The sequence below is a fragment of the Anopheles maculipalpis genome, chromosome 2RL (genome assembly GCF_943734695.1).
Source record: "Anopheles maculipalpis chromosome 2RL, idAnoMacuDA_375_x, whole genome shotgun sequence".
NCBI classification, from domain to species: Eukaryota; Metazoa; Arthropoda; class Insecta; order Diptera; family Culicidae; genus Anopheles; species Anopheles maculipalpis.
In genome coordinates this window covers 81,385,928-81,412,326 of record NC_064871.1, presented here as the reverse complement: position 1 = coordinate 81,412,326, position 26,399 = coordinate 81,385,928, and the positions used below count along the sequence as shown (strand labels likewise).

General features: G+C 41.4%; 2 protein-coding genes across 2 annotated transcripts in view; one reads left to right on the top strand and one right to left on the bottom strand.

The window, feature by feature from the left end:
* Positions 1-26,399, bottom strand: part of LOC126567977 (recQ-mediated genome instability protein 1-like) — a 269,968-nt gene that overhangs the window by 138,249 nt on the left and 105,320 nt on the right. The window lies entirely within an intron of this gene.
* Positions 407-26,399, top strand: part of LOC126568671 (sarcolemmal membrane-associated protein) — a 29,196-nt gene continuing 3,203 nt past the window's right edge. The window contains exons 1-4 of the mRNA XM_050225186.1: positions 407-447; positions 25,321-25,719; positions 25,806-25,961; positions 26,027-26,376. Coding sequence (XP_050081143.1) covers positions 25,324-25,719; positions 25,806-25,961; positions 26,027-26,376 — 902 coding nt within the window. The 5' untranslated portion in view covers positions 407-447; positions 25,321-25,323. The remainder of the gene's footprint in view (positions 448-25,320; positions 25,720-25,805; positions 25,962-26,026; positions 26,377-26,399) is intronic.

Here is a 26,399-nt window from a genome sequence, read left to right as displayed (position 1 = left end):
TTCTCTTCAATTTACGGAAGTGAACGTGTTGTGTTGTGTTGTGCGATTGTTAAAAAAGTGATACAAAAATTAGATCGATCAAATCCTTGAAGCCAATAGTCCTAAAGCAATAGAAAAAAAAACAAGTGAAGTGCGTGTATGTGTGTATGTGCATTTGATGTTTGCGGGCATGTGTATGATAGCGAAAAGTGTTGCAATTTAACAAGTTCAAGTCCAAGGAAGATTACAATACACGGCATCTGGATCTTCGGGAATGTATCGTCCTATTTGGCTGCCGATTTGCTGCTGAAGGATATAAAACATTGACACAACCTACCACCTTTCGGATCCACAGGATTTCTGGCCTGTGATATTCGGTTTCTTACGAGGTTTCCTTAAACAAGCTTCGAATTTCTCCCATTCGCCTCCAACGATCAGCAGAACGGCTCTCCGCAGTGATCAGTTCAGGTAAATATTCAATATCCAATATTATTAATATAGAACATATTTTAGGCGTTAGGTCTTTATAGAAATCATCATTATATCCTTTACGTTGTATAATTTGAGGCGACCAGAGCTCAAATCCCATCCGACCCGTTGCCCCGCACGGAAGACCGACTATTACGACTATAATTACCATTACCTTTTAACAATGTTAAGCCGATCATGAAGAAGAATTTGGAGGGTAAGACCTCATAACGAGGGAACGGTTCGGATGGGATTTGGAACGCGATCCTGCCGTGTGAAGACTGGCAGCATTGGATTATCCGACGCTTTATAATTACACATGGGGTGAGGTTATAAGATGCACACACATACTGACAAAATTATCATAAATTAAATTATTTACTACATTTGCATGGAAGTCCATTTTTCCTTGGAAGTATCTAGTAACTCTAGCTAAAAAGCTAGTTATTCTTGGCTATGGGATCTTCTCAGTTTTGGTTACTTAAAGAAGGTCTTTAATCCGCTTACGACGCGTCGTCTGTCTCTGCGATTATCCATCATTTTGCTACTCTATGAGGGACAACATTAAAAGTCTAGATGGGCTCATGCGATCACGATCTTCCTAGTAGAGCCTGAGGATTTATATGCGATTACCTACTGCTGCTTGTTCCTAGGAGAGCCACAAACCCAAGACTTTGATGAATTTTCCAAGAACCCACAAGAGATACAAGTACGGGTAGCTTGTCCTTGTGCAGGCCTTGATTTTGACAGGGTCCTGAGACCTTCCAAATTTTTCGATATATTTAATTTAATTACAAGATTTTGACTGGATCTCATTACCTTCTATATCTCTGGTCCCACTTATCAGTTGATTGATCATCTTGTTGACGGTGAGATATATCATTCGTGTAGCATATGTAGGTCAATTTGCAACTAGGTCATACAAACAAAATAGCAAAAAAACATAAACGATCTCGTATAATGGATGCGCATGACGAAAAAAAAATCAATTAACCAATCACTCTTCACACAATCTACCAACTGTTCTACATTTACGTGCTCCTCCCATCGTCTTGTGTGCAAACAAATGATTTATGAATGAAAATAATTCATCAAAACCAAAATCCAAAAACCCCTCCGCGTAATTGCGTCGGAAACACTGTTGGTTGTTGTGTTTTGCATCGGAGCGGCTTCTTTTTGCATTCCACGTGCATCTACCTTCTGCCGTTTGCGTTCTTATCAGTTGGCGATTGATTAGTCTAGCGGTAAAAAAAAAAAATCGCAACCAAAGGGAGGACGTTCGATTAATGTGGCAATTTGTCTTTTACTTCAGACACGTGTTTTTTTCTCTCTTCTTTCTTCGTGCATTTGCCTTTCCAAGTGCAGTTCTCGGTGACGCTTCTGGCGTGTTGATTGGTGCAGTTTGTTGTGTTTGTTGGGCGATTGTGCAGGGGGTTGTCTTATCTCGCATGATCAACGGAGCGGTTTAACCGGTGGGAAGCTGGGCATTGACTTGAGCAGTTTTGACTGATTCATTCTTTTTATTCTTATCGCGAAGGATTAAAGAAAAACCTTTATTGGAGTAGTTTTGATATTGATGCATATTTTTACTGTTAGAAAAAAACATATTTTCCCATCTGGAATTCCTCAGAAGCTGTCTCGTTTATATAGAAAAATGAGACGATTTAAATTTCTCCCAATGATTGTTTATATATTTTCCAACTAATTACCTTTCAACTTTTAATTGATTGTTTTACATGACAGCTACAAATATTAAAAGACAGAACAGTCTGTTCGCCTAACTGACATTCATCAATCTTTTGTCCAATTTGAGCCATTTATCAGTAGATTGTTGACCAGTTGTTTAACAGCTCAAGATATGTTGAGTCTAGATTATTGCTTAGATTGGACATGTTCTTGGGTCCCGAATGATTAACAATCGAGATCGCTATTTGAAATGACAATTGATTTAGAAGTAAATTATTGTTTTGAATTAAAAACCTTATTTCCTTAGTATTTGTCATATTAACTTATATTTTTCTTCTTTAGCTATTTTTATCATTAACAGAATAAGATGGGAATCCTCTTACTTAATATATTGCGACTTAAAATAGGTAAGAGGAGGGAAGGGAAGATGAGATTGTGGTTTGGGACGATGGCTTCTATAGCCTGCATCAGCATGCTCCTCGGACTAGATACCCTAGCGCACAGGGCAAACTTGTGCATCAGAGTCTTTGACTGAGAGCAGACTGAGCAGGTTGAAGGAGCCGGATGCATCCTGTCGAGCAGCAGTCTGTGTGGCACCTTGTTGTGCACCAGCAAATACAGCATGGAAGGTGACTCCATAGCCACTTCGGTGTCTGGAAATCTGTCAACCATCATTTGCCGCAAACTTTTGGTTTAAACCGGATGTGCGAGCTGCTGAATTACCGGCCAAAGGCACGGATACGATGTGGCAATGGAGCCTATATTCAGGGGACTCCCAGCACAATCAATGTGCTGTAAAAGGCCGGATTTTAGGCATCCCTGCTCAGCAACGTACCGATTCACTAGCAACGCTGTTGTGGTAATGGCGGGGATGTGAAGATTGAGTCCACCTCGATTGGGTGGGATGGCCAATTGGATCAATGGGAAGATCTTTTGATCCTGTAATAGTATAGTACACCCATATGGGGCCAGAAATCCTTCTAAGCAGCTTCTTTTCCAACACGGCTAAGAGGCTATACCTGGGTTTATGAACATTCTTTGCTATTTTGTATTATCCTCCATACATTTGCAGTAATTTCTCACACAAGTTTTCCGTTGCCCTTTCTTGCCTTCGATAATATACTGCTTTGCCTTTCCGGCTCAAAACCAGGTTTAAAAATTGTTTTCATAAATTCAAAACTTTCCCAAATCCCAATATGCCGGATCGGCAAACATTCATTATTCCGCGATCGAGAGGTTTTTTGTGTGTGTGCATATCGCCTCACAATTATGCGTTAAAATAGCACAGCCCTTCCTATAAACAATCCTTGTGGCACGTGTACGCGGATTACAGTTTGAGAAGTTTGGTTTGTCTATAAGGAGGAGTAAAACCACGGACTTTCCATCTACCCTTCGGTCGCACTCTTTTGCTCTAAATCCACTAAATCACCAACGAAACAGCAGATTCCACGGTTGTTTTTCTGCGATTCAAAAATGCTGTCGGCAAGGCCGTTCACTGGTTTCCCGGTTTCGTTGAGCTTCGAGGTGTGGTGCGCTGGTTTAGGGAGGAGAGTTCAAGTGCCGTAGACTAATTTTGAGCTCTAAAACGAGCATTACATGCGCTGAGAAAAGCGGACATTTTAGACGTTGGATGTTTATGTAAGATGGGGATAATTACGGCGAGAGTGACATAGGAACCATCGACAAGATTCTAGTTTCAGGATGTTAATAATGGTAAAAGTATTGACCGTACTTCATTGCAATAAAGTAAATTAATTTAGTTTTAGATTGGATACTTTGTAAAATTGAGCATAGTTGATCGTTCATAGTAATTCAGCGTTGGGGTTTGGTCTCATACTCAAATCAATGATGTTGCTGTGGCTGTGGCTTGGATTCTTTCTTCTCAGGAGTATTGTAAGATGCATTTTCAAATATATGCAGATGCAAATATAAGCAAGAGAACACCGAAACCCTTAATTTACCCTTAAATTACCATCGGCAGTTGTTTTGCATTTTTAGAGAGTTTCTTATTATTTTATGTGTTTTATCGGTTGTAAATCTTACTCAATTGGTGCAGCAGATATTGTTACTATCTAATAAACAATAATCAGCTTTTTTTCGTATATTTTACTGAAATATAAGCAGTACAACAAAGTAACTCTTAGCTTACCGGCAATAAGCCGCCTACGGATGTTTCGCGCTTGTTGAGATTTTCTTATTATTTTATACGTTTTATCGGTTGTTAAACCTTTCTAAACTGGTACAGCAATTTTTAATACTATTCAATAAAAAATAATAACCTATATTTTCCCTAAATATCGTTATAATATGCGCACGGAAACACGGAAACGTCTCCAAATGCTTCGCATAATTTGAGATGCTTCCATTATTTTACACGATTTATCGTTGGTATATTTTTAATAGTTTTCACTAAAATATATGTACAAGAACGCCAATAGCCTTAACTTGTCGTCAATTTGTCACTAAATAGTCCATGTCTAATGCTCTCAACTTCATACCGCCAGCCGCACCTACGAACGGTACGATTTTACCGCCAAAACTGCACGACAGGGCAGTTTAGCAGATCGCTGTCGCATTGGGTAGCACTTTACATACAGAAATTGATCTTTTTATGGTAGAAAATCGTATCGCCGTGTTTGTTTTTCTTGGAAACACTAAGCAAAGCCCTCCTAGCCTCACTTTTGACACTTTTGAGATAACCCTACTAACAAATAATTATTTACTCCACAAACGTTTGAAAACATACTTTTACTCTCTGTATGGAATTTTTTTGGCACATTTGTTTGTTGACTATTTTAATAAAAAAGTTTTTGTCTAAATATTGGACGAACTTTATGTCACTACAATCAGTTACTTACAAAAGCGATTAATTTTAGCATTAGATGAATCAAGTGTAAAAGGAATCTCTCTATTATTTCCATTAGCTAACACTGTTGTACGGGCATTTTTTGACTCAGTGTATATGTATATGACAATTTTAGAAACAATTATTATGCACGACGGGCGTCGTCGAATTTGTGAAGATTGAATTGGGCCGCCTCTGGATTGGTTTGATTTTAAAACTGTCAAACCGGTGGCTTCGTTGTGTTTCATCCATGAAGCTCCACAAAAATGCGTTGGTTGTGTGATGTGTAACTAATTACCATAAATTACTTTAGAAAAATTTACTCTTTTTAAGTTTTTTAACATAAATTCCACCCAGCTTGCATGACAATTAAGACCTTAAAAATGCGGACATCCGCCAAAAAGTAAACTGAATGAATGAAAACAAATCGATTGGAAACAATGACCATTGAAAATTGAATTAAATCATTTATCGTTTTAAGGATAAATTGTTGCTCATAAAATTGTATGGTATGGTTATCTACTGTAAAAAAAGTTTATTTAATAAATTTAAAAGTTATTCCGTCTGCCATGTGTGAAAAGTATATTTCCTCTTTCCACCCGCCAATCGCAAGAAAAACTAATCAAAATTTCACTTTATTAGTGTGCGGTGATTGCCTTTTTGATGAATTGTAGATTAAACATCCCCTTCCAACGTGTCGCATTTAAAACACACCACACTATATGCCGTCAGCCCGTATTACCAGCTAGCAGCGCCACGAACGACAACTCGAGATCGAACCAGATTGGCCGATTTCCTTCGTTCCCTTACTTTCGTGTCTTGCGAGCGTGGAAAGTGTGCAGAGGGAAAATTTTTTGGTGAAACATTCCAACACTCAGACACACACATAGATACACAAACACGTCGGCGGATGTGCAATTTTGTGCGCTTTCATTCCGCGCCAAACTTTTCCACCGCCCCTGGGACCCCTGGAGCGCTCAGGGGCTTTTCTTTTTGTCTCTCTACAGCTTGTGTCACCTTCGCGCCATTCCATTGCCCTTTTTTCCGGACGATCTTTGTGTGCGTTTGTGTGTTTTGGAACTTGAAGTCTGTTGATTTCTTAAATGGTGCGTTTTTATTGTGCATTTGTTCCGTTTTTGGTGTTGGCATAATAAATTTGTGGCCAATATTTTAGGTTGTTTTTTTTTGTGATTTAGTTGTGCTCTTTTGACGATTAATTAAAGTTATCTTTACTTTTACATTTATACGACGCTCTGCTGTATAAATGTGACTTTCGCGTGTATGCTATCACGGAGAGAGTGAGCGATACCAATGGGGAGTCATTTTTGCATGACGACAAGTTTAATTCGTCTTGGCGTTGGCGTTGATGGTAAACGAAACCTAACGAACGCGTGTGCCTCCTCCTCTTAGGGGGAGCGGACAAGGTCGTGACCGCTAGCAAGAACTAGTTTCAATCCGTTATGGGCTGTGTTTTAAATCAAATTAAGTACGGAAGCCGACTCATTTCGTTGTTTTTTTTTTGTGTTTCGCTTTTTCTATACATTCTGCCTAGTCTGACCTAGAACTTTAAGGTTGGCAGTCTTTGACGTTTGTTTTGTGCTGTTTTTTTTTTAATGGCGTCGAAAAGAATTTGATAACCAGATTGATTAATTTACTGTGAGGTAGACAAAATAGATTATTGAAATTTATAGAATATGCGTAAAATCATGCTCAAAACATAACTCATAATAGTATTTTTGTGACATGCCTCCCTTATGTGAGGAATTGAGAGGAGCAAATCACTAAGAAGAGTACTAGTAGGTCCTCAGAATATTAAATGCTGTATGAGATTAGTGTTGAGCATACTGAGTAAGAGTTAGTGAGTAATCTTAATCTTTCTAATGAAGTTCCGGGACGGCCCGTTCTTCAAACAGCCAGTTTGAATCATTCACCGGTAGTGAGGAATGACTATCCAACTACGTAGTTCGGCAAGTCAAGTAAGCCATTCGATGGCCAGCGTGATCTAGAAGGTCGTTAAGCCAAAAAGAAGAATGAAGCTCCAAAAAGATTTTTGTGACGGCTTTATCAACTCTTTTGTGATTCGAATCGTATTGAGTTTCAAAACTCTTTAATGAGTCGTTATAATCACTCTGAAGGTATAGATAGATGCAAGATAGATTTGAATCACAAAAGAGTTTTAAAAACTATCTGCGATTCGAATCTCCCCCTGGTGACTTCCAATTCGTTCAGCGTGCGTTTAATTATAATTCCACTCCCAAAATGCTTGTAAAAATAGATGAATCTCAACAGGGAAGGAGTAAGAGTGAATGAATTCCTTGAAAAGAGTAGTTGTTCTCATCTTTGCTTCTTCATGTGTTAGACATCACTGAACTGGAGTTGGCAGATTCGGAACTCGGATTCAATTCCTCGACAGATTCGGATCGGATTGGATTCTAATTGACAGATGCGATTTAGGATTCGATCTGATCCTATTGGGATTCTATCCGTTTCAACCAGGATTCGGATGCGTTTCTAGAGGTTCTCTGCATTTTATTTGGTTGGATTTTGGAGGGGAAATGCATAAAATAATAAACAATAATGAAATAAAATGAATTGGAAAGTGAACATTTCTGTGTTCTGTTGAGCTGTGAATAATTTTTGTAGCATAGCTTCATTTCTCCAGTGACAAGCTTCATGATTCAAACTTCAAGTCTGTACTGGCTGCTATGCTCTTACACACTTTCATGACCATTATGTCCAACCCGTCAATTGGTCCCAAAGAAAAGTGTGCAAAGGTCACCCGGAATCGAATGAAACGACTCACATACATGCAATTGAGCTAATTGACCTCGGGAATTAAAATGTTCAACTCATGGACAACTCCGTCGGCAGCAACGGACAAGATTTGAACCGATGACTAATTGTGCTCTGAACTTCTCGACTGGGATATGGGTTTATTTATGGTGCGTTTAAAGCATTGATAGTGGGTTGATAAGAATCAATAGGTCAAATTGGCGTTGAACCGCTTAAGAGAGTTATAATGTTGATTTCAAACATTTGTTTTGGGAAAAATGTAGTTCTAAAGTCGTAGAAGCTTGCAGATAACTTAATGCATTCATCGCACGTCCTATACCATCAACTAATGCCCACTATTGAGCGTTTGTTTTTGTCCGTTTTGAGGTACTCAACTGCTGCGTTTGTGTAATACATGGTTGGTGCGAACATCGTTAATGTACGAACAATCCGTTATGAGAATTTTCGGTCAATCAACAACCCAAAACCATCTGTAACACACTGCCACAGAATTCGCACGGGGTGTGTACGATGATGCAAGTCCGGTCCGGACCTTTGCGTCATGTGTGTGCTCTTGTGTATGGGGCGGGTGATGGGACGTTCGGTTAGCTTTCCGGGCACGTATCGCTCGCTCAGGGTTAGCATAAAAACACCACAACACACTACTACACTGGGTCACCACAATTCCTACCACTCAGCTGGAAGCGGACAAACGCTACGTCTGCAAAACTCATTTAATCCGTCCGGTTGGTATCTGTTTTTTTGCATCGTTTCTTTGAGGAACTTTGTCCGTGTCGAGCAAAGCTTGGGCCGAGGGATACATATTTTATTCAATCTTCCCAGGGAGGGCAACGTATTCTCTATCTCTCGCTCTGTCTGTCTTGATATAGAGAGCAAAATCTTGTTAGAGCCTTAAAATGAATACGAATGCCTTTTGTAAGTTTGTTAATACTGTAAGCAGATTACTCTATTACCTTTTGTTTTTTTTTATCAGCCACACCACTGCCACTTTATATTTTTCCTCTGCAAAAATACGTTTGTTCAAACTTCATTAGGATCGAATTTTTGTTTGTAGTAATAGAAAATTCAATTTTCCTTCGAAATTAGTCTTCTGATGTGTAGTGTACTGTCATATGCCGTTGCATGTCAATTATGTGTTTCTGTGCCTATATACCTATGCTCCACGAAACATGTGAGGTAATTGAGAAAATTCAATTTCCCGTCATCAAGCGCACCAAACTGTGATGTCGAGAAGTGACGTCCGGGCATTAGTGACACTTGCATTTGTGCATACCATGTTGGGATGCAGTTCGCTACCCCCCTCGATTCAACAGGTTCGATAGATGCAATTCGGTCAAGCTTCGCCATTTCGCCAGTCTGTCGAACTTTGTTCTACAAAATTCACATAACCTCAACCAACACTCGCTTATTCTAGCCTTTTTTTTTGGGTAAATTTATGCAAAATAGATGCGTTTCTGAGTAAGTCGAATGAATCCCCCGGACGGTTAAAGTTCCTCATCGCTGTCCATTCCATCTCGTTGCGTCAGATGATGAAGAATACCGACAGCTGCATTTTCTGGTTCACGTTTGCTGTTCCGCATCGATGTTTTCTTTATTTTTTTTTGGCTTTCATTTTTGGTTGGATAAAATAAATTTCCTTGATTGATGTGTGACGAGTTGATGAAAATGGAGGATAGAAATTGAGGAGGGAAAGTGACAGGAAATGGAGAATAGGGTTGGGCGCTGGCCAAATGCCATCCGGAAGTGATGAACTTGTCTGGCGAGGCTTTTAGTTTTTCTCTATCTCTGCCATGCCAATTGTTTGTTTAGACTGCATTTCTAGCTGGCCCAGTTTCGCGGATTTTTTTACTGTGGTGATGTATTTTGATTGCATTTGTATAGCTTGGAATGTGATAAATGAGGTAATAAAATGTGAAAGAAATAATATCTTTTTTTATGTCTATATTAAATATTACGTGTTAGAGTTGTATTTCCCTATTTTCGTGAACTCAGCGGCCCACGGCGTTAGTTTTATTTAGTTTATTTGTCTATCAAGCCACTTATACGGGTAACCTACATAAATCTAACCAACATTTGTTGCTAAATAGTGGTGAATGTTTGTTAACTGTTAAGTTCCACTAAGTTAGTCTGGTGACTAAGATTGATTTATGTTTAAAAACTTTACTATTTTAGTTTTGTAACAGGCACTCACAATCGAAACTAGCTGGGTCCTTTGATTCCGATTTCAATTCCGTTTTGGGAATCGATTCTAGTGCCGGAATCAATCCCAGAACCAATTTTGCAACCGATCCCCCGGACCAAATTTTGGAACCAATTCTGGAACCAATTTTAAAACTAATTCCGAATTCGACTTCGGAACTAATATGAGAACAGATTCGTATTCCAATGCTTGATTAGATTTTGATTCAGATTCCGGAACTGTTTCCGTATCAGACTGATTTTTTCCAGTGCAACAACCAAGTAGAATTACTGATTGTTCTTCTTTTTCTTCTTGGCTTGCTCACAAGGTTGAGCACGTCGCGTTGACATGGCCAGGTCTCCAAAAAGTTTCCAGGAAACTCGGTCTAGGGCTACAGTCCTCCGTCCACGGCTGCATTGATCTGGCCAACAAGCTCGCTGTGCTCCTCTACGCCTCGTGTCAAACGGGTCGCTGACGAGCACCTTCTTGGTGGGGCATTAGTCCGGCATCCTCTTCACGTGCCCTAGCCAACGTATCGTTCCGGCTTTGACTACCGTCACGATATCAGCAGAGCCAAATAGCTCAGCTGGTTCGTGGTTCATTCGCCTTTGCCACACCAAAGATAGTCTTTAGCACCCGCCGTTCGAAAATGGCGAGTGCATTGGCGTTCTCCGTCAGCATAGTCCAAGACCCGTACCCGAAAGGACTACCGGACGTATCAAGGTGCGGTAAATCGTGCAATTCGTGTGTTATTGGAGTCTTCTGGATGGAGGAGTTTGGGGAGTCCGTAGTAGGCACAATTCCCCTGAACAATGCGCCTTCGGATTTCGCTGCTTATGTTGTTGTCCGAAGTTACGATCGTACCTAGGTAGCAGAACTCCTCTACTACCTCGAGATCGTCTCCGTCAACTGACACTCTGCTTCCGAGTCGGGCTTTATCACGGTTAGAGCCTCCGGCAAGCGGATACTTTGTATTTGTCGCATTGATGCTTAATCCAATTCTATCCTATTTCAAACTGCTTATATATGTAACTATGATCATTATATTATTATTATCATTATAGTCCCATTCCTTAATGATAATTGCAATAATACACTTAATGTCCAGTAGTATCAGCTGTATACACGGTTTACACGATAAATTTGACACTTGGCCATTTCGTCTATAGTTTGTGGTTGAGCTATCAAAGTATCAAAACAAACGATACGTCATTCGTAAGCCACAAGTGTTTGGAAACAGTGAACAAAATGTCGAGTGAACTTAATAAGGGGAACCCGCCGGTACTAGGGATGCCGGTCTTTTTCTGTTTGATGGTTTTCTAATGCTGATATAAGAAACAATCGATCAAATATGCATTAAGCCAAGTATACAAACTCAAAAAATGTGAAAATATTAGTTGGATCATCAAAATTATTTATTTGGTAACCACCACCAGTCATTTTGACTGGTCGTGGTAGAGTTGCACCTGTAAAAATCGTGGTAATTCTAGTGTTAGAAAGGAATAATTTTTAATACTCATAATATGATATTGCAATGCAAACAACATTGACAGCCAGTCCAATCAAAATCGATAATAATTTGGTTGGACTGTCCATATTTTTTTTTACGTACAACACTCGATTTGCGGTTGGATGCTAGCAGCAGACATAATTTTGAAAGCATTTAAAATGTGAAATATTTTATAGTATTTCTAGAAATGTTAAAAACATTTGAGTTCCATTGATTGAAGAAAAATAGAAAGCATACAAAAATGATGTCACGATTTATGGATCGACAATCCACAAATTCAATACAAGAAAAATAAAAACCAATAGTCTAATGTCCAACTAACCAAATGACTCAATCCAATAGTCATGTAAATTATATTTTATCCCAAAACAAATTACGTCGCTTTGTACATGTTTTGTTCAGCGGGAATTTTTGTTTTCTTTACTGAAACGAGGTATCTCATCCATTCATCTGTCGTTACCACCAGACCCCTCCCCCTCCCCCGTTTAAGGTAGACAGCTAACCCCTTCCCCCCTCCCGAGGAAAGGTGACAAATGAACCAACCTCCTCTTCTCTGCGCGGAGCATGAAATTTGATAACAAATTGTCATCCAAGGGAGAACAACTGAAGCCTAACAAAAGCTCCATTTGGCCTGGGACTTGAGGTGATGGTCACTTTCACTCCAATTTTCACCTGCCATGCCGCCACGATCTTTACATGCTCGGTGGTAGGGGTTTTGAGGGGGGATTTCGTGCAGTCCCGGTCAATGGCCCGATAATGAAGTATCCATCAGATAATAATCTGGCGTCTACTTCGTCTGGCAGACGGAAAAAAGGCACCCCTTTTTTCTCTTCCCATTGGTAGTGGGGCCTAATTTAATCCACAATTAACATTGTTCGATATGGTGTGGTGGTGTGTTTTCTTACCGTTTGACCACCAACACTACTGCTGCTGCCAGTGGTCAATTGGGAGGGGTAGCGCGGAAGTTAAGCTAGATCCCATTTCATTAGGCACACCCCCCACATACACAATCAAGTGTGGAGTTCACCGTTCAAACGTATCAATTTCCTGGCGATGTTTCCATCGTAGGAAATTGGAAAACTGGGAAAAACAACAAACTTTCCAAGTCAGCAATGACATCATCGTTCGTTTGGAAGTAATTATACGAGCCCGGGCTGCATCTTGATTTTGTTTTGTGCAAGTAGTTGATTAACAACTTATTATTGGGAGAAAATAATTTACTAAGGAAAGAAGAACTAAAAAGTCTTTAAATTCTTCATCACATTCGATTGGATTGATTTGCAAATGCTGCTATACTTCACGATCAGCAGAAGATTTTCCCTCTCGCGACCCAGAAAGCAGCGGCAACAAAAATCGTTTTTTTTATAAAATAAAACAAAAAATCACCCGGAAAAGAAAGCCTTCGCTTCTTCGGTCGGCAGAAAATCAACCACTATCGTTGTTGAAATTTTAAAAAAATCCAACCCTAAATGCAACACGTCGGTTTTGGGGTTTTTTTTTCTTCCACTTTTTTCTCATGTTGGTTTGTGTGTGAGAAATTCAGTAATGGAGGAGGATAATTTTAGGCATGGTCGAACGGTGGTCCTTCGTACAAACCGTCGCTTCACACACTAGTACCGTGGGGAGGGGCTAGCTAAACAGGGGATGCAGAAATGAAGGGCAGGGGAAAAAAGCGAACCAGGCGCTGACGCTAACAGAAGCTGGGTCTAGGACGTAGCAGAAGTGGTGGCCGTTGCTGTGCGATAAATTTAGAATCCGATTTGCCTTCCTGTTGCCCAAGCGAGTGTGTGTGTTTGCATGCACTCAGCCCGCCTGACCCGTGGTACATATACGCTTGTACATTACGTGTTTTTATTTATTTTTTTCCACCCATTTTACTATACACGACACGCTTTTCCTCCTGCTTCTCACGGTATCGTTTCTTCCGGCGAATATGCGTATTTGTTTGCTTTTCTTTCTTTGCGTAAATTGAACACAAGCGCAGATTTTTTTTCTCCCAATTTCCAATTTCAAATCGAACGGTTTGTCCATTGAGTAAAAAGCATTTTTCCTTTGCTAGAAGACACATAAGCGCGCTCTGATAAGCCACCACCAGTGTTCAATTTCAGCAACGGTAGTGAAGTAATAAAAAAGGGAAGGTTTTGTAAATCATCATACAGTATTAAGTTACAATTTTCTGCACGCGAAAGAGCACGTGCGCGAGCTGTGTGTATGGATGTAGTAATAATGCGCGTGTGCGCGTCACTCCAGAATCATCATTTTACAATACGTCCCGATAAGAATATTGCTTGTTGATGTGGATGCTTTTGCTCTTGTGAGGAATGCGCGTTGCCTTGCTCTTGAACGATCTTATGACTGTGAATGTGCTCTCGAGAAGATTGCGGTGGCGCTTCAATACACTCAGTCAAGTGCACTACACTAATGGCGGGCAGCATCTGTAATCAGACGCTGTTGGAGGTGATACCGAGGTATATAGTCATCAAAAGGAGTGTAGAATGTGTGTCTGTTTTTGTTATTCTTATGTGTTTAATAGCAAATTCTAGAAAAAAGTATTATTTACTACTAAGAAACAATAAGAATTCGATTTTTGCTCCAATGCACAGTGGTGGTCAATACAGTAAGGTGGCCTATTTTGTTCTAGAATTCATCAGAGCATAGACTTTCATTTGACTTATTATTAAACCAACAACTCTCTCGTGAATATGTAATCAATTTGACAACTTGAGTTGCACCTTTATGGTAGTATTTTTTGTTATTTTTAATTATAAAACTAATGATTTTTTTTTATATATATTGTACTTCTCATTGCTCATTGAGCTTAGAAGCTAATTTTATGAAGAATAGCACAACCCCCCCCCTCCCCCCATTTGAGTGTCTAACAAAAACTCGAATCAACGTAATATAATTAAGTTAAGTCATACTAAACGTTACATCAATGTAAGTCAATGTAGATTTTAGCAAACGGGTGCCATTAGTTCTTAATTCAAAAAGAAAATTTAAATGGAATCTGTTGCTCAGTTGCAGCTTTTTCTTTGGCTTACAAAAAAAGAGCTAAGCCTGATAGCTAAGCGCTGACACTGAACATATTTTTGGGTGTATTTTTGAATTGCATGAATCAGGAAATGGAAAATCTTTTGAATATGACGATTATGTTGTTATTAGTGTTTTATTATAGTTTGACTGTCATACGTAAATCGGGTCATAGAACGATTGGAATATTTTTATATTTTGTGTTTTATTTTATTTTCCCTAATGAAACTCAATGATCAACTGGAGAAGGATAAACTACTTAGAATGTACGTTAAAATAATTTCAAGCGAGTGACCTTAATTCTATGACCGTCACTGTAAAAACTGACGCTCATTAATGTTAGAAGCAAATGGAATAAAATGGGAGTCGTGTTAAAAATAAACGAACCAAGTTAGTTTCAATCGAACAACTTACCTAAACACAAATAAGTTATTGCTTTGTACGCAAACAGGAGATAAAAATAAAAACACGGACAACAGAGAACAAATTAAAACAATTCCAGAGCAAATCATCAAAAAACAATTGTACGGCGATTCCATTGATTAGAAAACAAAACGTGACATTAACAGAAGTGAACGATGCTACGCACCAAAAAGCATAAACAAAACTAAAATTAATATCTTCCCCGGGAAACGGGGTTCACTCTTTCCCGGTTTGTTACCGGCAAGGCGAGTGTAAAATGTTTCCAAAAAGTTATTGCTTTATGGTATAATGGTGCTCTTTACAATAAGCAATCATTCCACCACTAATAACAGGTGTTTTCAGTTTCAAATTAATCACCCATCCTTCAGCTCTTCTCTTCCGTATTCAAGCGAGCCAAAGACCCCATTTACGATGAGCCAAAAAACCATAAATCACGTGCGCGCCTAACAAGAGAGATAAACCACGTTGGCTGCTTTTAGAGCTGCCGAGTGTTGTTTGGAACCAATTTTGTCGAAATTATGCACATGAAGTAAGCCAGCAGCAGCATCAGTTCGGCTTTTTTTATTTGCGAAAGAGATGGCAAACGCATCTGGATCGGGGTTCAGCCGTTTGATAATGATAATGTTTCGGAGTAGTAATTGTGCACCGTTCCACCGTCCGGCAACAGCATTAAACCCAATTAAACGATCCATTAGCAGAAAGATTCGTCCGCTAATTTGTTGGTAGCATCCAATCGTCGCCTTCCACGAAACACGCGAAAGGAAGATTTATTTCCGGTGAAAGTAAACTATGCTTTTGCTAACCAACCAGAAGCTGCATCAAACTGTTCTCCAGTGTTTCTTTGTAGTTGGGGACTCGTTACGTTAACGGCAGGGGTTGTGTCATGCGGTCGTAAACATTTTGCACATAATTTACGCTCATAACCATCACCTTCGTGTTATGATTGGCATCACCCATTCTTTCCTCTAAGCTGACGTTTATTAGCATCACGAAGCAATCCACAACCTTACGAAGTTTCTTTTCCGCCCTACAACGTGCAATTTTTGTTCGCTTATATATTAATTGCAAGCGACATACGACTGCATTAGCCACGACGACGGGCCAGTAGCAAAATGAGTGAGCATCGCAAACGTGACATTGGCAGTGGGCCATTCTGCACACGGATACACTCCAGAAAAGCTGTCGGCCACAGGTTGTTGTATGTTAGTTTAGAGAGAGAGATAGACCCGGTACAAAATAAAACCAGGTATCAATTAGCTGCAAGCTGTTAAATTCAACACCTGGCATCAGCTTTTTACTGCACCGGTTTCAGTAGATTATCGTACGACTAATTAGGTAGCTGGCGTGAAGGGGAGGGAGTTGATTTTACAATCCCGGAAATTTTTGCAGTACTTCCACCACCCTTTTTCTCAACAGCAAGTAACATTTAGCTGACAGAAATATCAGAAAGCACTCTTACGGTTTATGTCTATCGCAATATATTCTGAAGAAGTGTGGTATCTTTATGATGCTATTTACTTTAGCAAACAAGTCACAGTTTGTTTTTAAATTAACAGGATTTATTAAAAACAAATGCTGCTTGATACACACATTTTTTTTAAAGATGCAAATAAGAAAAAAACCCTTTTCACCATGCGGCAAATCTTGAAGAAGATGGCTGAACAGCAGTTGAACACGTACCATCTCCTCATAGGTTTCATGGCCGCATATGATAGCATAGTCAGGGTAAAACTCTACGAGGCCCGGCCAAACTGATCAGGCTTGTTAGAATGACGATGACCAACGTCAAATGCCAGGTGAAGGTGGATGCAAAACTTTCAGGGTCCTTTGTTACCACCAAAGGCCTACGTCAGAGCGATGGGCTCGGCTGTCTCCTATTCAACTTGGCGCTAGAGAGCGCCATCCGTGGCTCGGAGGTGGAGACTTCGGGAGCCATCTTCTATAAGTCAACCCAGATCATGGCAGTACTCACATACGCCTCTGAGACATAGACCCTGTCCAAAACAGACGAAGAGCCGTCTTAGCCGCGTTCGAGAGGAAGATCCTCAGAAGGATCGTTGGCCCCGAATGTGTGGAGGACGACCCAGCTCAGAAAATCCTTTCAGGCCATCCACACGGACAGAGGAGGCTTGGTAGGTCCAGATTGAGGTGGAAGGATGGCGTGGAATCATCCGTCATCAAGGTCGGGATAACGGATTGGCGGATGACTCACGGCGCGGGACCGTGAACGGTTTCGGACTCTGCTGCGGCAGGCCAAGACCGCAAAACGGTTGTAGCGCCTGATAAGAAAAAGAAAAATGTTTTTTTTACGAAGTTTAGCTTACCATATTGGATGCACAAATTACTCAAAGTAAGCACCCTCCGCTTGTATTCGCTTCCAGAACCTTGACCAAGCCCGGACTACCATAGCCCTGAGTAAGGTCGTAAAACCAGTCTTAATTTTTTATGCACTAATTCTGCTTTTGTGTTGCAGGACCTTCCGGTTGGTGTCCCTTTCGATTATTTCGTGCTCCACACGAAATAATTCATCGGGTTGAGGCTCGGGGAGCTGGGAGGCCTAACATTCGAGGTAGTAAAGTCGTAAAAATTGTCTTTAAGCCATTTTTGCGATTTGGCGGCCGCATGACAAGGTGCCGAATCTTGTTGCCACACAAGCGGCCTACCTTTGGCCACTTTTGTTATCCAGGGCTTGACGACCGTATCCAGCAGCTTCACATAGCCGTCTGCCTCAGGCCCTACTTGAAGGAATGTCGAAGAACTCGTCGTTCCGTTGTACGACAGCCTCAAATCTCCGTTGCAGGTTTTAACCTGCTTGCGAATATCCTTCACGCGTGTTTAATGCACACTTCGCCGCCGTCTTGATGTCCCCGTTTATCTGTCATCGGTTCGCGGATCATCATGATGCACGTAATTCGTTTCCATAGTTCCGGCGGGTTCCACTTATTAAGTTCACTCGACATTTTGTTTACAGTTTTCAAACATTTGTGACTTTCGAATGACCTATCGTTTGTTTAGATACGATAGTTCAATCACGAGACCGGAGATGGGACCCGTCAAAATGACCGGTAGTTCTTTTGTTAATAAGACAAGCTTAAGATGTTGATTACAGCCAATGTGGTTCCTTTCCACTGCATTACGCTAAGTTGAAGAGCCTGTATTTAATAAAACGAAAACATGTACAGTGCAAATTGTGGGCTCCTTTTTGTTTGGAGAGTTTAAATTTCTTCTTGTGCTGTAAGCTTTAGCATCAATGTCTTACACCATTGAAAGAACGATGTATTCAAGAAGAGAACGCTCAATGATTTCAAGCTGAATTCTTATGCCCGATTACGTGACGGTACAGCGAAAAAGATGAAATACATTGCCGTTTTTTTCTTCCCCCATGCGCTAATGATGGTACTTTATTGATTTAAAGCTCATTTATTAATGCGCATCGTCTGTCGGCCGCACCAACCTGTTTCGACATAACTCTGGTGTGGTTCGCGGGTGACGCCATGTCTGTCGATTTCGTCAATAAATACGAAATCAGCCATCTAGAAGCGAAACCACTCGCGCAATGAATCAAAAGCAACAGCTGTGTTCTGGTATTTGCTAGAATCATTAGTGCGTAGTTCAAGAGTGTGTGTGTGTCGGTGGATTTCTTTTCCTTCCTTCGAGACAAGCTGATCATCATGTAGTTTGTGTTTCCCAGACTCGCCACGATGCGCCTCGATCGTATAGAGAATGTAATGATCGTTAGTAAATCAAGTCGTTTTAATGCGTGTGCCGTGCTTCTTTCGCGCACTGCCGGCTTTCCGGTCGGGCGGGAACGGCGGGAATGACTAACTTTATTTAGAAAACCGTTTAAATGGATTTAGCAGAGCATCATCGGCAGTCTCGGGTATCGCCCGTTAGTACCGCCGAGGAAAAAAACGCTATCCTCCGATGGCGATGTACCTACGTTATGCAGGTTTTGGTGGTTCGATTGCGCGTGTTGGGTTGGGGGAGAATCAGAATCCATTTCGTTTCGGGTTTTTGATCCGACACACGCCGCCTCTAGTACATTGGTCCACATTTTCTAGGCCCCTACAGCTTAAGGGTACATTGTATTGGAGCTGCAATGGAAGGGGAATGGATAATCAACTAGCAGAACGCAGAACAGGCACAACAAGGCCCTCCCCAGCTGTACTTCCTGCTCTCCAATGCGTTACAAGACGGTTTCTCTGGTTTGTTGTGTCGCACTCGAATGGATTCGAATCGTGTCCAAGAAAAACCGGAGGCAGAAACACGATGGAGCATGAATCAGAATGTGCAACCCGTGTGTTGCAGTTGCTGCTGACTTGTTGTGTGTAGCTCGCGAGAAGGATTGTTTTTTTTTTACTATAGCCGCGAGTCTTCGAGATGATGTGTTGGTACGAAACTCTTGTACGGCGCAATTGGGTGTAATTGGCCGCGAGCCGTCGCCACAAGTTAATGTGTGTGGCTGTGGATGGTTGCAATCGTTCAATTTGCATAAATTGATCTAAACATTCTTGTTTTCCTACAACCTCACTCCCGTAGCTGATCGTGCCAGCAAGTACAGCGCCGCCTCCCACCTTTTTGATGTAATTATTATTTGCCTACCTCTTTTGCCTCTCTTTGCGTTCATGGTAAGCATGAATTCGTTTCGAAATTCGTTTCCTCAACCCCACGACCTGGCCTGGTGCAAGTGGATTCGTGGCCAAGTTTTTTGTTGGTTTGTAAATTAAATTTGGGTAAAGATCAGCAAAATTCTGCACCAAATGCACTCGCTGAATAGTGCGATACTTGATGAGGTCGACATATTGTGTGCTGCTTGCACAGATCCACCATTGCATTCACGCCCAATTGCTGCACTTTGCTGGTGCTACGTTCTCATGTAGACAGACACGCTATTGATGGCTGTAGGAACGGATCACACGCGTGCACAATCTGATGAGAAGTTTTGAGTTGGTTTCGTGTTCCACCACACACTCACACACCGGGTGGAATGCGCGTTAAGTTGTGCTGTTACGATTGCTGTAACACAAAACTCACCGCGATACGTGCGCTGTGCCACTTGCGACGACGCACATTGCGCGGGCTCTGTTCGACGTTGCAGTTTCAACTCATCTCCATATAATTAAACGCGCAAGTGGCAGAACGTATGCGATAATAGTGAAGGCAGCAAAAGCGCTTGAAGTGCGCCTTTGTGCTGGCCAGCGTCTTAGACGTCGTAAAGCTGCATTCCATATCTTCCGTCATTGTGTAGTTATTATCGTTTTCTGGACGGTCACGACTGACTCACAACCGCCAACGTTCACCAAAGTGCAATCCAAGGTGATGTTTCGTCTGCTTATGCTTCTGCTGCTAATAATGTATCCAATCTATCTAGTAGAAATTCAAGACGATAGCCGTTTGTTGGTTGAAAATAAAATGTTTGCGGGGAGTTAGAACATTTCAAAGATTGATATCCATGTATAAAGTTGGTGGGAAAAATTGGGGCAAGCGTTTGTCACTTTAAGTAATTAATGTTGTAACTCACCCCATCATGTGTTTTAAGGGTTAATTTCTTTTAATTTTACTTTTATTTTTCACTTACTAATCAGTCCCAGAAAAAAATCAATTCAAAAATAACCATTTGAAGGATTTTTTTTTCGTTCGTGAGCCTTTTTGTCTCAGTTTTTTCATATAATTCACAGTTTTTAAATATTTTCTTTTTTTGTGTTTTGAGAGCTTATTGGTTAACTGGTTGAAATGTTAAAAGATTAAACTTAATTTTGTTGATCAGCAGAAAACATATGATAAAAGCGAGAAACGCTACTGAAACGGTGCTTACCTATGCAAACTAAGACCCAAAGCTGGGTCCAAAACATAGCCATGGGCATCGCATCGGGATAAGATTATACATTTCGGCTTAACAAACTATGAATGCTGGACTGTCTGGACAGAAACTGGCCCAAAAATGAGATTCTCAGACTGAAGTTATCAAGGACTCGATTGTTCAATTACTCTAGTTTTATCTAGACTAATTACGTCAAAAGCCTTATTTAAATGACTACCACACCAACACCATTTTTGTATAGATGAACCTTTGTAAAGAAAAGCTTACTATTTGAAGCAAGTTTTTTAATGTTTTCTATGTGTTTTACACCCTTTTCTACGTGCCGACATACTCAATAATAAATAAATAAACATACCCTTGTCTAATTAATCATCACTATACGATTCGAGGATCTTACTCAGGCGCTTAGTGACTGGAAAAATGATCATCATAAATCTCTCGCGTCCCGGTAACGTGTAAGTTTATAAAATATTACGAAATAACTATAAATTAAAATCGTTTTAACGAGGGAACGTGAAGAGATTACCTTCCCAATCCCTTGCATTCCTGTTGGCACCCATTTTGCGCCCCATCTGTCATTGGGTGTAATGGTCGATATTTGCTGAATGCACTGCCGGATATAAAATTATGTGCATCGTTTTCCAACCCTGTTCGATTTTAACCCAATCTCAAGTAACGGTCACTGACTGTGCCATGTATCAAAAACACACACCACGTTCCAAGTTTTACTCGCAACACACGAAACGCGTATCGGAATTTCAACGCACCGCGGCACTCAGCTGTTCATGGTCATATCCAGCCCGTCTGTCAGTCATTCCACGGTAGGGTCTCCGTGTGTGTGTGTATGTGTGTCTATTTGTGGTCTTGGTCCTGCCATCGTTTCCAAAACGCTCGAATGGTCCATGCTTCCATAACCGGGTAACCGAGTTGTTGTGCGATGATGTCTATGGTTCAGCCTTCCTCACGCCAATTCTCCACCGCACCATCCATCCAGTCCGCGGGCGTGGTGCGGATTTATCAATCAAAATTTTTTACGATTACGGCTTTCGCATCGCGCATCGTGTGTATTATGGCTAATAATAGCAAACGGCGCGAAACACTGGCACCTGGGACACTCTAGCATCGCATGTCACACGAAGCATCTGTCAGCAACGGAGCAGCATCAACGCGCGCGCCGTCATCATCATTTGCGTGGCATTTGCGTCAACTTCCTCATTCCGGGGCCGTTTCTCGGGTACTTCGTCGGTGAAACTGTACGTTAATTAAATTGTATTCGCTTCCCTAGGATTGGTGCATTTTTCTCTTTCGCAATAAATTGCCATTATCAACATCATTCAATTTAGCCCACACACGATACTGTTCCCATGGGTATCGAATTACGGCTAGGGTTTTTTCATTCTTAATGTCTTTTAACGTCCTTACGCCACATCTCCTTATCGTACTGTGCGTGTATTCTGTTTGCATACCACTCAGGCGCACATTTCGCCTCGTCCAAAGAAGAGATCCTTTGAGCGACGATTCCTGCGGATAAGCCCTGCGATAGCAAAGATACAGAAAGAGTAAAGAAATTATTGATTTAAAGAATAGCGCTACCATTGCCGACGACGACCTGTTCGACCTGGATGAAGAAAAAAAAAAAGGCACAAGACTGCTCAATGTGCGTTCGCATTGGAGCAGCAGCTTTCTGTTTGTCCTTATCGTCTGTTGGATTTCTCTTTCTGCTTCATGTGACGTTGTTAAACTAATGCCATTTGCAAAACACTCCCAGATGACTGTCGGCAACACGGTTCGTGAGCGGTTAGCTCTGGTGACGAAACTGTACTGTGAACCGCGTACGTTAACCTTCCTTTTGCGGGACGCAACGAGTGTTATTTTCTCGAGCATTTTTGCCGTGTGCTTCAATCGTTTGCTGAACCACCATTAAATTATGACACTGCAGTGTGCAGAATGTGGTACATCTGTGGAAGCTTTTTTTTGTTGTATTATTAATGACGGAAAAAGGCTCACAGATTGTCACAGGGTGGGTACGGAGTCAGGTCGATAGCGGTCTAAGCGCACCGGTGTTAATGCGGCAACATTAACAGCGTTCTAAATTATGCATTATTAAATGAAATCTGTACAACATCTGGTACTGATGCGTTGTTCATAGTGGTTTAAATCCGCCGTCCGGCAAAAAAAAATTAGGAGCGAAACGGCGATCCAAAAAGTCAAAATGAGGCACAATTTAAGACACAAGTAAATCGATATTAATATTTTATGCTATATTACTATTATTCCACTTCTATTCAACAGAAATTGTAATGATGAGCTTAAAAATATTGTCTCCCAAGTCGAACGAAACCCATTATCAATCGAAAGAAACGTTATAACACATTACTGGGCGTTACAAATGAACCGTCAAAATGTTAATTTAGCTTAGTTTGCGGTTTTGATGTTGCTTGGCCTATTCCACTGTCTGCAAAACAACAATTAGTCCGTAAAAAGTTGAGGAAAAAATGCGTCTTAAAAAGTGTGCGCCATAACATGTTAATTGGTGCTGTCTATGGTTGGTTGTGATACCTCCTCCGATAATTCTGTGCAACCAGCAGTCCTGCGCGTACTTTAGAAATTAATCTGTTTTGTTACTATAAACCGGTGCACTGTTAATTATTAGCGTGTTGTTTGTTACTCCATGGCCTCGTGTTTTTGGTCTCGATTGTGTCTCTGGCAAAATTGGAGCATCTTGATCACAATGCTGCTCCATGAAAAAAAAATCCAAAGCTTGTAGTCCAAAGCGAGGATGAAGTAAATGCAACACTTCATCACCATAGCTATCCGGCCATCATTATCCGGTTGATCACCGGCAGACAAGTATGGGGTTTTAGCGCACGAACCTAGGCGGTTATGGTTCAGTCGATAACGTTAACAGGAAAAAAAAAACAACTCTGTGATGCGTCTTTAGACCTCGCCTTTTTTCCAAGTACGTACTGTTACCGTTTATTAATTTTTTACTACTATTTTTTGTGATGTTTTGATGTCTACTGCGTTGTCCGTTTCCCCGATACATAGCGGTTATGCTCCCAAGCGGAACTTATTCGAACGTGTGGTCTGAAAACCCAAAAGATAACTGGGAGAAGACGACATCACCCATTCTGGATGTTTATATCATTCTCCCACACCCATCAGCAGTCCATAACTGAACTTCAGAACGCCATCCACGAGTGTTTGTGTGTCGTTAAACACAAATCAGCCGGGCTTAATCGAATGGCGGCTAAAGTCAAAAGCATACAGTTCATGCGGAAACACGTAAAGCTCTGTTTTTGGGAGATAATCTACCGTACGCATCTCTTCGACTGTCGGTACCCGGTTTCACCTCACTGGCCTCCCTTCTTTATTGGGCAGCATAAAATAAGGGCAAAATATGTGTGCGATGTCGGCTAATGCTAATCAAAAAGCAATCAACTTTAAGCCGCTCCTTTTCTACCTCTCGCCAGTTTCTTAAAGTTAAAGTTATATATCGATGAGCGAAGTTCCAGGAGCCCTTAAAAAGAGGCAAAGAAATGATGAGGCACAGAGAGCTGGAGCTGATTCCGGGAAGTTCTAACAACTCTTGCCACGACAAACCCTTCATGCATGTAATATAGAACTTTCGGTCCGCAAGTTAAGGTGGGGTCAATGGAATGTTTCATATCGAGAGAGAGACTACGTGTGTTAATTCTTCGCCCGTGCTCCGAAGGCATGGTAGACACGTGGTGTTGCTAGCGGGCTGCAACTTGCATGATCCGTTAGGTTCGAGGTGTATAGTCTTACGTGCACGATTGCACCGGTGCGTGTACTCGTTTTGAAGGGTTCTCCATTACCTTGGCAATGCAAACCCAAGATGTAGTACGATAGTGTGTTCATATCTAATGCTCTAGGATTTCATGGAAGCTTTGTTGGAACAACCCAGCATAGTCATGTGTCTTTTTGTTTTTGTGCAATATTCTCGGAACTTTTGTAACCTTTTGGTAGTTTCTGTTCGACGGAGTGAAAACTTTACGGCGTAGGTTAACTATTTGTACTACCTACAAAGCTCACAACTACTTAATGTATGCAACTCACTTTCCTTAATAAGTTTCGGTGCCGTTTTAATGATTCCTTTGCACATTAACCGTCGTTATGGCTAGGGAAAGCTCACTGGGTTAAGGGCGCTAGTGTTCGTTCGGTTTCCTTCCACAGAACGGAAGGTGCTGCTCATATGGCTTTGTTTATAAGTCGCCTTCTTTTGAACAGTGTGTACTTCGGTGAGGAGGAGCACTAAGGTCCCCAGAGAAATCGCAACAAAGAAGCCAATGTAAAACGTGTTTTAAATCTGATGATCCGACTTGAAACAGACCAGAGAGCACAGGTAGAGGATGTATGGGTGTGCGTTTTGCAAATCTTGGGGAAGCTGGTTCCTTTGCTCGTAATTTATGTTACAATTTATCCGCTTTATTGCCAAACACATCAACCACCATATAGCAGCGAAAGATGATGTTGAGAGCGATGTGGTCTAAAAACGGCGCCTTATTACGATCGTTTTTTGAAATTCTTATTTTCTTACTGTTTATTTATTTTCTCACGCGCAGGTCATGGTTTTTATAAATAACAGAGATGAGTATTTACCATTCCTGAAAGCGCCAGGAGTAAGAATGCAAACTCCTTTGGTTAACAACGTGACGACGACCACTACGACACTAAATCGAGACGTTGCCGCACAGGTGCAACAGCAGCAGCAACAACAACAACAACAACAACAACAACAGCAGCAGCAGCAGCAGCTTGGCAACTTCAATAATAACAACACGACCACAAACAATAACAACAATAACACCCTCATCAATAACAACAGCATCAGTGTGAGCGGGTCCTGCGGGACACTGAATGTTAGCAACAACATCAACAATAATAACAGCATCAACAACAATGGTCAGCCGCAGGTTGCCCGGGCATTGCTTATCTGTCGTCCAAATTCGCATCCGTTTAACGTGAGTATAGCTGAAGCGGCATCAGTTACATCAGGTGATGGAGATAGTGCTAACCCGTCTTTTATTTTGCTCGTCCCATTGAACAGAACCGAACACTTTACCTTGAGCCGGGTGCCCAAGCTAAGGTAGGACGGTCGGTGGCGAGAATTCGCGTGTCGGAAAACAATGCTATCTTCGACTGTAAGGTGCTATCCCGGAATCATGCCGTGCTGTGGTACAAAGAAGGTCGTTTCTTCATCAAGGTATTGCATTCAGAATTCGCGACGATTCGCATTGGAAGACTATTAAACCTTTCATTTGGTTGTAGGATACGGGAAGCAGTAATGGCACGTTCATCAACAACTTTCGCCTCAGCCAGACGTGCTCCGAGTCGGAACCGTACGAAATCAGCTCCGGCGATATCGTGCAGTTCGGCGTGGACGTTATGGAGAATACGCGGCGCGAAACGCACGGTTGTATTACGGCCACGCTCAAGCTTTTCCTGCCGGACGGACGGGAAACGAAGGCAAGCCAGAAGGTGGGCATCGGTGGGCAGAGCGCCATCATACCGCCGGTCGATCTGTACCGATTAAATCAGTACATCCAGGAGGCGAATCAGCGGGAGCAGATACTCGAGACGAAGCTGATTAGCCTCCAGAAGATGGTCGAAGCGACAAAGTGAGTCCTTGGAGACACATTAG